Source organism: Colias croceus, chromosome 19 (assembly GCF_905220415.1).
Source record: "Colias croceus chromosome 19, ilColCroc2.1".
NCBI lineage: Eukaryota > Metazoa > Arthropoda > Insecta > Lepidoptera > Pieridae > Colias > Colias croceus.
In genome coordinates this window covers 5,492,337-5,504,136 of record NC_059555.1, presented here as the reverse complement: position 1 = coordinate 5,504,136, position 11,800 = coordinate 5,492,337, and the positions used below count along the sequence as shown (strand labels likewise).

General features: G+C 31.3%; 1 protein-coding gene across 1 annotated transcript; it reads right to left on the bottom strand.

Moving 5' to 3' along the window:
* Positions 1-746: 746 nt before the first annotated feature.
* On the bottom strand, positions 747-9,064 carry LOC123700313 (apyrase-like). The gene is made up of 11 exons (XM_045647494.1): positions 8,848-9,064; positions 7,015-7,237; positions 6,627-6,824; positions 6,282-6,412; positions 5,284-5,434; positions 3,536-3,662; positions 3,148-3,305; positions 2,376-2,457; positions 1,958-2,116; positions 1,518-1,663; positions 747-894 (listed from the first exon to the last, which is right to left on the bottom strand). The coding sequence occupies exons 1-11, from the start codon at positions 8,967-8,969 to the stop codon at positions 769-771; spliced, it is 1,623 nt and encodes a 540-aa protein (XP_045503450.1). The 5' UTR covers positions 8,970-9,064; the 3' UTR covers positions 747-768.
* Positions 9,065-11,800: the final 2,736 nt, after the last annotated feature.

Here is an 11,800-nt window from a genome sequence, read left to right as displayed (position 1 = left end):
GAAACATAGGTACCATACTCAAACAAACTCAAACTCAAACATTCATTTATTCAAATAAACTACTATTTAGTAGCACTTTCGAATCGTCATTACATAGGTAAGTATTTTTAACATTTACCACCGATTCGGAAAGCAGTATCTATGGAGAAGAATCGGCAAGAAACTCCATAGTTGCTCTTTTAACATCATGTCAATATTACAATATATGAAACTTATATCTAACTACATAATATATCATAATATTATGCCAAAGAAATGCCATTTTACACACCTTTACCTAGATACCTGTTACCTGCCCAAGTAACCACAACCAAAACTTGAGTCGCTGGTCGTTCTTATCTGTATAGGACACAGAGAAACTTTCAACTTTTATAATATAACGAAGGTCTGGCCGTCGTGGGCTCTTCATCTATTATTATATTATTATAGAAAGTCAAAAATAAACTAGGCAGTTATTATAAACAACAATTAATTAATCGTTATTTTGCAGTAAGTCGTAAATTAATTCGCTACCTGTTTTGTAAATAATTATCATAAATTACCAAATTGCAGTATGTATAAAATGCATGCATTAATTACCCATTAAGCATAATAATATAACACACAGATTAAATCAGTAGACACTTGTAATAAATAATTTAAAACATATTATTACATATGGGTAAAGATTATATCTATCTATTGTACCAGTGACTTATAATTGAATCTCCATTCTGTCCATATTACTTTTAAAATAAAACACAATAAATAATTAAAAATTTAATATAATTAATTAATAACAATAAGTCTATTATCCAAAGTAGGTGTAATCGGCGATATCTTATTAAGATATTTCTCGACGATATCGATATCACTCCCAATAATTTTAAAGTCTCGACCGTGTTTCCTTAGTGTCTGTAAATAAGATTTTTAAACAAATATTATTATGATAAAATAGTGTGTGCCGAGCACACGTGACAGAAGTAAAACTTCTTTGGCAAGATCAGAATCGTCGCCTTACTCCATGACGTGACTATATTGCCAAGACACGACTTTGAAATTTTACTCTCAACGCACCTACAGAATTTCACTTCAAAAATAATGTAAATAATAAATAAATCTTTATTCAGAAGTATTTATAATGTTTAATGTTCCAACCGAAAATAATCTCTACATAGAGTACGTTACTGGATGTTTTCAGTAAATTTACAGAAAGCAAGTGAATACACACATGGGTATGTGTGCATTTACTCACACAAGCTTAAATTTAATGAAAATGCTATAAGTACTTACTACCTATATAATATTGAGTTGCAGGTAATAAAAAACTAGAATCTAGATAATTACCACAATAGATAAAGTTTTACGTAGTTATAGGTAATAATTGGATAGAGAATAAGTACAATTGAACTATGCCGCAGAATTTAATTGTCGTTCTAAATCATTAACAAGAAAATATAACTACCAATAATGGTTATAATAAAATAAATCGTAAAGTAAGAAAATTAAAAATAATATTTGAATAAACAAATATTTACCTGAAATTGATTGTCTCCTCTTACGATAAATGAAACGGTTGTAACTTGATATTCTTTTTCTGGGTCCATATTAACAAATTCGCTTCCTTCCTTCACTTTTACATCTACTTTAGTTTCGTTCTTCATATCTAAAGTTAATTGTATACCTGCAAATAATAAGTGTATCGTTGATTTAAATATACGCTTTCCCTACCATTTTTTTGGAGTTTTTTTTTTACCTTTTCTATCATCACGACCTAACGATATGTCATAACGATAATACTAAATAGTATCTTATTACTTATATATACTTAAAATGGTTTACTGTCGTTAATATTGCATTTTGTGATGATAATAATTTATCCTATAACATCTAATCCAATCAATCAAATTTAATGATTTCACAGTTAGAATTATTTAATTTTAAACTTTACAGAAATACAAAATAAGCAGTAACTTACCAGCAATTTGCGGCAACCACGGTCCTTGGAAGGGCTTTTTCACCCAAGCATTTGTTGTGCAAATTTTAAACGTCTCTATTAGATATTTACCCTTAACAATGAATGTTACTACCTCGTTTCCAAATGGCAAGGTATTTATCAGTTCACCTCGAGTTATTTCTGAAATGTTAGTTTTAAATAATAAAGTTAGGTATAGTTCTTTACATGTTCATATTATAAATAAAACGGTGTAAAAAATAAAAAGACATCAAAATGTCCTATCTATTATCTATAACACAAATTCTTTGATGTATTTCTTTGATCCCTTTGCGCGAATGGATTGCCGAGACCTCGATTCTCAAGTAGTTACACTGTATAACTTTCAAGGTAGATTTATATATATTTCATAATTTTTTTACTACTCGTCTTTGCTCCTTACCTCCTCCTTCAATTGATCCTCTAATCATATTTCTTATAAGGAATGCTATATGTGGTAAATCGGAAGGTTCCTTTTCTTTTCCCTGAAATAAAAATAGTAATATAGATATGCCAACGAGATTATTCGTAAAATTACCTTAGATACTCTCGCGAATCAATTGAATTGAAATGGAAATATGCCAGAATTTATATCTATAATATAAAAATGAATCCCAAAATGTGTTGGTAAGCGCATAACTTGAGAACGGCTGAACTGATTTTGTTAATTCTTTTTTATTATATTCCTTGAAGTACGAGGATGGTTCTTATGTAGAGAAAACGTAAATATGTACCACGGGCGAAGCCGGGGCGGACTGCTAGTTTCATATATAAGTTGGTTTTCAATTATTTAAAAAGCTATTCATCCCATTTCCTCTATCTATAGTTATTAAAAGTAGACTTCCTACATTCATATGAAATTTCTTCAAAATAATTATGTTATCTATATAATACATAGAATTTCAATATATTATATTCAAATTTCGTTAAAATATGTTATACATTCAAGTCTGGCTCTGAATGAGCCCATAAACTACGTATTGATTTAATAAGAAGAAGGTGTAATAATGCCAATCAATTTTCTCCCGTTCAAATCTTCTAAATTTACCTAAATCATACAAATTGTTATAATCATTTATTTTTTTTATGAAAATAAATAATAATAGCATCAGGAAACGAAAATTATTTTGACATTATGGTGTACGACATAATGATAATTATTATTTACTACTTACAGCATCCAATAACGCATCAGCGAATATATCGCCAATCGCACACTCCCGCGCACCACACGGCGATGCTATGAGATCTTCGTTTGTAAATGCTATTACTTCTTTGACAATTGCATGGAGCTTGTCTTGATAAGGTTTTAATAGTGCTTTCATTTCCGGATCTGTAAAGAAAACAAATAATGTTGTATTATAGAAAGGACTGAAACTACTTTATGCGCGTAGAGAATAAAATTTCAAGGTCACGTCATGGCGATACTGTCACGTCATCGAGTAAGAAGACAATTTTTGCATATTTGAATCTTGCCAAAGAAGTTTCACTTCTAACACGTGTGCTCGGTACACACTCGCTCTTTTTTTACTTTAATTTACTTGTATAGTGTGATTTTAGTACCTTCAGGAATGGACCTGTCTAAGAATACCGGTTTCCCTTCGAAATACTTCAAATCTCCATATTTGTCGAAATAGACTGTCAAGTTGCCAATGTACTTGGAAAACGCAGATGCAGTTACTATAGGTACCTGGAATTGGGAAATTATATCCTTGTTAATACATATTGAAATATGTAATATTTATAGTAGTTAAGAACTAATTAATGATTAGATTAGTTTTATAAATTAAATGTTTTGTTTACAAGAAGATTAGATTGTTTACAATTGGATGAAAAACAATACATTTTTTCAATCCTATAAAAAAACATGCTATGATTCACAATAAGGATTTTTTACTCAGCAATATTAATTTTTATTTTCTTATTAACCCTAGATAGCTAACGTTACTAGAATACCATGAGATGCTAACCATTCGACTTTTTGACGAACAAATTTAAAATATGTTTTTAATGAAATTTAATGTAATTATATCCGAGATTATTTTTATATTAGAAACTACAGGATATAAATTTAAGATATTTTTAGCAAAATATAATATTTTTTAGAGTTTTAAGTACAAAATAACAAATCTTAATGGCACATGGTTACAAGAGATCAAAAAATGAGATAAATCTTAAATCAATTAAAACAAAAACTTTTACATTTTTTTCTTATATTATTTTTATTAAGGATATAAGTAAAAATATGTATGTTTGTATTATTATATTAAAAAGTTATATTTTATTGGCACAATTAGGACAAAATCCAACTGAATGCTCGCCGCAAATGGCCACTTTGCAACAGTTGCAAACGTTTCTTGTCATCCGTCTGTTTTATAGGAACACAAGCCACAAATCTTTCTTTTCCTTGTAGGTACATTTTCGAAGTCTGATTGAGAGTCTGAACCAGGATGGATGTTAGGTTTCTTTGATGATTGGTTTATGGTTCCGTTTTCGTCACACAACGAAAGCAAGTAAACCATCTTGCTCGGCTTTGGTTTATATGACAGAGTAAGTGGCCTATCATAGCAGAACATGGATGTTCCAACTGGTCTAGTTCGGTTGTTCCACATTTCTTCTGGAATTTCTCTTTTATTAGCCCTCAAAGTTCCAACTAAAGTTAACTTGTAACTTGTAAGGTTGTTTTGTCTTATATTGGCCTGAGACACGTGGATATTCGAATCGGAAGCTAATAAAGACTCTTCTTGTGACTCATCAGATTGATTAGGCGAAGGTGCGATCATGTTCTTCAGTAAGTATTGGTTCATCAGTGTCCGAGACCTCGTCCTGAAAATCACTTTCCACATCATCCATCAACAACTCGAAGGGAAATAATCGTCATCATCCAACGCCCGAGCAATCGCCTCATCTGTGATATTCGATCTCCCTGACATTCTGTACTTCGAACGGAATACCTAACTAAAACAAAACAAGTAAAAATCAACACTAATAATATTTATAAAAAGTTACACATAAGCTAACCATTCGTCAAAATGACGAGTGAGTAGTAGGTATCTCAAAAACTATGCAACTTACCGCTAAATCGCGACCGCAGTTCGACGCAGCTTGGCTCGCACTGAGTTGGTTTCACACCGCACACGCACAACCGAAACGGTTAAAAAGAGATGGCGATATATTCATTCAGTATTCGTCATTTTGACGAACGTTAGCTATCTAGGGTTAAGATTATTTTTACTACTGTTTTCAAACGTAAGGTAAAACAGACATAATATGAATATTAATCGCATTTTAATATGATTTGCAATACTTACTTTATGTCCCGTTCTCGAGGCTGTTTCAATAATCACAGGATATGGTCCTGATATTTCCTCATGACTCGGTGATTCTCCGTTCCATAAGAGACTGTGCGAATGGCCTCCAATAATAATATCTATGTGTTCACCAACTTCTCTTGCAATTTTTCTGAAACGAACAATACGAAAAAGATACTTGAAATATGTCAGCATAGTGAATCGTCGTAAGTATTTATATAAACATAGTTAGTGAAAACATAACAGAGTAAACAAAAAAAGTAGAGGAGAATGTGATAATTGACTGATATGAGGTTTTAATTTTAGCCAAGGAGACCTAAACTTAAACCAATCTACACGTTTTACAATTGATCCTAGGCGAATCAAACGGATTAAAATGCCCATGAAGGTCACCACGAATATAATGACTTTCCATGACAATTGCAAATTGTGAATTTAATACACAAACAGCGTTCAATTCTATTTCACAACTCCGAAATCCGTCCGTTTACTTTTCATATTATCCTTTCAATACTGAATTATTAAAGAATACTTCTGTAGAGTCTCCGCCGGCGTCGAGTTAGTAATTTGACAGGTTTATTGGAAAATATCGTAGAACGCTGCTTTCCTTGCATTTAAATCGCCGATAAGTCAAACGTATGAAGTTAAATGGAATTTATTGTGACTTCTTTTACATTCTTTATCAGATAGTTTAACATTGTTAAAGATCAATATTTTATAGACTAGACATTCTACTTTGTATAAGGATATATGAAATAATGTTTCAAAAAGTGTAGCATTTAGTTGAAGCAAATTTGTATCAAAACTAAAGAATAATAATAAACTTAGTGACTAAATTGTTGTCATTACGCAAGATAGCGTGATACTAAAAAGGTAATTTGTGTTAATGTAAATACAACTCGCTAATTATCATTTAATTTCGTTATCATTCAATAACTAACGTACCAACTCTCTGAATTGTGCATTTATTTATAACATTTTGAATATTCGGAACTTACTTGTCTATATCAAGTCCACAATGTGATAAAAGGATGATTATATCGATTCCTTCGTCAGTAAGTAATTGAGCCTCTTTTTTCGCAGCTTTAATTGGATCTAAAAATAATACTTTACCAGGGTTAGATGAGGTCTGAAAATATACATTTTTATTAAAAAAATACTTGAATGAATAGTAAAAGTAGTGGAAGAAAATAGTCGAATAAGCAGTAGTAAATAATATAACCTGCGTCCCACATAGAGTCTCCTGACATAATATGATATTACTGTATTCATATTAAGCCTGTAATTTTAATATGTGCGAATATTCCACAGAATATTAAGTAGCCTTTTATAAAGTAACTCACCTGTGTCTCTGTGGTCATAACGCCTATAATACCGACTTTTCTTCCTCTCCTTTCAATGACTATGTGAGGTTTGTACAGTCCATGCAAGGCTGGTTCTTGACTAGTATCGATATTAGCGACAACTACAGGGGCTTTGAGTGCCGCAAGGTACGGTGCTAGGCCCGGAATTCCATCGTCAAACTCATGATTACCAATTGTCTGTAATTATAAAACTGTGTTCATAAATTTATTAAATTTGAAGCTAATTTTATAATGATTTATGACTTAATCGAGTATGATTACACTCATTTTGTGATCGATTATTTTAAATAGTAATGCCAATTATAAGAATATTTTATTTAATTTCATTTCGTTCAAAGTCCGTTTAGTGCGCAGCTCAGGTACTAACATGAACGTCATTGGGCAGCAAATTGATGAACTTCTGCGTAATATTCCACTTCAATAACGTATACCAATAGGTCCCTTGGAATGTGTCGCCGGCGTTCAATACTAGAGCGCCTGGTTTTTCTTTCAATAGCTCAGTAATTTCATGATACAGACGCGCGTATCCGCCTAAACAATTGCTGTCGTTTGACACACATACTGGATATTGCACTGTAGTTTCCTCGAATCTGTAAACAATAGATTTATTGATATTTCGTGTTGTGTTACTTTGGTTAAGTGAAGATTTGTGATTTGGTAAATTAAGAAATGATTTTGTAGTAAATAGATGTGTGTAAGAATTTTAATATTGAATGGATAAAGAGATTCTTATATATTTTGATAGTAGAGGTGTAAATTTCCATACTATTTATTCCAAATATTTATCACAGATCCTACTGCTATTTATTTTCGTAAAAACAATATTATGTTTATGTAAATTTTAACTATGAATTTCATGTATGTATATATCGACCTTATATACAACGCTTTATATTAAAGATAGTAAATACGTCGTATTTTGATCTGTTATAGAAATATAACTGATAAAAAGGTCACGCTTAAAGTATCAAAATTATAACATTGTACGCTGCATTTATCCGTCTTTAAACATTATAAGAGAAATTCATGTTAATAAATATCACGCTATCGACATGCTACTTACACGTAGTACTATGTTTTTTCATACTTTCAAATTATAGATATCAAATTTTATTGATAGATAGTCAAGGAAATGTCATTTTATTTTATCTATTGATATCTTCATCTCCTTCATGAAATTCGTCATCAAAAGTGTATCTTAAAACAATAAAATGTTATGTGTTTTGTTAGAAATATTTCTAACAAAACACATAACATTTTATTGTTATTACGCAATTTGTAGGACAATATGTCTGTTGAATTATATAAACATTAACTAAGTGAAAACAAAAAAATCAGCTTGTTAGTAATCATTTATGATGACCTCGTTATCGATACACTTTGGAAAGGGGGACTTTTTGAACCAACCATAGATTTTGTAGGACAAATAATTTTTCGAATAATTTAGGTAATTATCTTGAGATTGAACAAAAAAAATTCAGTTAAGTAGTAATAAATATTTGAGAACCATCAAATCAAAATTTTTTATCCTTGTTATCTCTGTTAGCTACCACAATCGAGACTTTCGTACACGAAATTATTGGGCGTCTCATCAAAATAAAGCTACAAACGGTAAATTAGCTTGATAGTAGTCACTTGCAAAAATGGGCGATGTATCCTGAACTATCAATCTCAGTATCAAAATTATAATTAAACCAATAATGTAAAGCAAATATAATACGGTAGTCTATAATTATTCAAAACGAGTACTAGTTAAATTATATACCTATTTTCATTGTAATTGAAGGTTTTTCAAGAAGTTTTCCTTCCTTAGTTTGTGCAATGAATAGTGATAATGTAAGAAATCGGCAGATAAGCTGAAGGTTAATTTTGCTGTGTTAGTTTTAACTAGGTATTGTTTGTTTTCGTGTATAAAAAATGTCGCGTTCAAATACTTATCACTGACGTACGGTGACGTATTTAGAAGATAATAATTTGAAATTAAATAAAAATACTGCTTTCGTGTAAAAACTAACTAATTTTGGTTTTACAACATGTTCAAAAGGCATTCATAAATTATAAACCAATTCTCAAGTTGTTAGTCTACGCTAAGAGAAAGAGCGAAAGCGTGTCAATCAAAAATACACATTAAATTTTTTTTGTGAAAGTTCAAAATATTCACATGAAAAAAAAAAGCAATAAAAACATTAAAAATATTAACCTGGCGTGAAAATCATTATAATGAATTATATCAAGCTTATAGATGCCACTGTTCAAAACACTGCCACTCGTTACGCACACAATAACCGACAGCACAAAAACATTTAGGTCAAAAGTGACCATTTTTTCGATCGCGATGGGATCAACACATGTTCGATAGCTGCGCCTGCGTCAGGTCAAAAGGCGAGCTTGTGTAACACTGAACCATTATTAAAGTATTCGGATTCGTTCATTCATCTTAAAGAATATATTGACAACACGTTCTAAACTAACGGCAAACAAATTTAGACTCAATACTTCAGTAATAGAGTTTGAAATTAAACTGGAGATGCGTTTGAATCAGAGCGCATTGGACATGAATGCTAAACTCAAGGATACAACTGCAATTAATACAACTTTCTTTTTGCATTTTCAATGAAGGTATATGGTAATGTGATACGACTGACAAGGTAGTCATTAATTTTGTGTGCAAATAGTAATAGACAAATTATAATTAGCGGCCTTTTTAAATGGGTCATTTACATAATTATTATTTATGTAGTGATTCTATTTAAAAAATAAGGTGCAAACTGCTGTAAGAGAATGTAGAGCCAAAGTCAAATATAAAATGTACAAAAATTTAAAACGTAAAACAATAGAAATATTTAATATTATTAAGAAACCATGATAATATATTGTAATAATGTTTATTTATTCCTAATTTTTTTTTTCTAATTACGCATTTATTCCTGAAAATAACTAACTATAATCTTTTAATTTTTTTTAAATATTCTGTCATAATAAATGCAACAAACAAAACATTGCACATAAAATATTATATTATTGATTTTTATCTGTGTAAAGTATCAAGTCACGTACTAATTGATTGTTCAATTAAAGAAATATCAAAAACTAATTAATAAATGACATTGAGTATCTCACGTCCCATTATTATATCGTATATTTTTTAAACTCAATGATGAATGGAGAAATACGTATATCTAAAATTTATGTTGATTGCATTTTACACAGAACAATATATTATACAGGGTGGAAGGTTAAGATGGGGCATAAAGGGCAGGTACCTTAACCGTTGTAGCTACATGAAAACGTTCTTAGGAGACTATCCTTAAATTCTTGAGAAATTTTAATCTGCATTCACAGATTTTTGAAAAAATGTACGGTCAGCAAGGAAATCGGCAGTTTTTAAAAAATTTTTTTTTGATGCCAATCGATCCAGTTTCTCATGGGGATCAAAACACTCTAAAAGACCAACTGAGGTATGAGTACTAGAAAAGTCAGAAATCGCGAAAAACTATTTCCACACATTCACTAAGAAAATAAGTGATTCAACAAAGATGCGCTAATAGAAAACTCCAAAGAGATTTTCAGGCTTCAATATTTTTTGTTTCTGATTATTAAAACACATACTGATAATAAGAAGAAACATTAATTTAATTAAACGGTTGTCAAAGAAAATAACAAAATAACAAAATAATAACAAAAAACAACATTTAAAGTGGTGATAATTCCAGAATTTCTGAAATAATTTACATAAAACTTATGATATGAGATGCTCAAAGTGGTCACCGTTTTGACGTAAACATAGGTTTGCTCGTTTTACTACTGAGCGCGTAGCAGCCGACAACTTATTTGGGTGAATTACGTAAAGTATTGCAGAAAGTGAATCTTTTAGTTCTTGAGCATTGTTGTATGATCTTTTATAAATTTCATTCTTTACATAACCCCAGATGAAAAAATCTAGAGGTGTCAAGTTGGGGCTACGGCCCTACGGGGCGGCCAGAGTGGCCGGATGGGACCATGTGTGCCAATCCATTGTGCCCCAAATTGTTCATTTAGGTATGAGCGCGTTTGACGACTGTTGTGAGGTGGAGCACCATCTTGTTGAAAATAAATTTTTCGCAATTCTGACAGTGGTAAATCGTCTAATACATCCTCAAGATTTTTCAAAATGGTGTTGTTGTAGATTTCGGAGTTCAGGGTGCCTTCGTAAATCTGTACCAATACCACTTGATTGGACCTTACCTTACCTTTGCGTCGCTGGCATGTTATGCTGCTGTGCCTTTGTCTTTTTACTTGTTCATGAATGAAAATAGTTTTTCACGATTTCTGACTTTTCTAGTACTCATACCTCAGTTGATCTTTTAGAGTGTTTTGATCCCCATGAGAAACTGGATCGATTGGCATCAAAAAAATTTTTTTTGAAAACTGCCGATTTCCTTGCTGACCGAACATTTTTTCAAAAATCTGTGAATGCAGATTAAAATTTCTCAAGAATTTAAGGATAGTCTCCTAAGAACGTTTTCATGTAGCTACAACGGATAAGGTACCTGCCCTTCATGCCCCATCTTAACCTTCCACCCTGTATACCTAGAGCCAATAATATATTTTTTTAGGTTAAGGCTCTATCTACGAACTATTGAAGTCTATCTTGTTTTCTAAATCAAATTGAAAATATTTTTTGTTTTTACAAATACAATTAACAACGTGACCAATTCATAATATGAAAATTTTGCGCTGTGCCCATGCCGGAAAATTACATTATTCCATGTCCACCTGTTTATTGCGTTTTAAACTGGATCGACTTTGAAATTAACACCACTTTCTTACGTATTATTTCTTCATATGCATTTGCACAATAATATATTAAGTTTTCCAGTCATAGTAAGAGTTAAGTTCCTGTCTTCCGCCCTGTCAGTCTGCCCGTGATCATGTTCTAGGAACAACCACAGAACTCAAAAAGTCCTGGATCACGAGAAAACCACTGTTCAAGGATGCTAACTGTTCTGTTCACTGCTGATGATGCACTGTTGATGAATGAATGAATGATGCACTGTTCTAACATGAACAATGAATGCAACATAATTAGTAGGTATACTAGTTGTCCCGGAAAACGTCATTCCGCCTTACTATCACTTAGATACCTACCAAAAAAATTTCATATGAATCTGTCT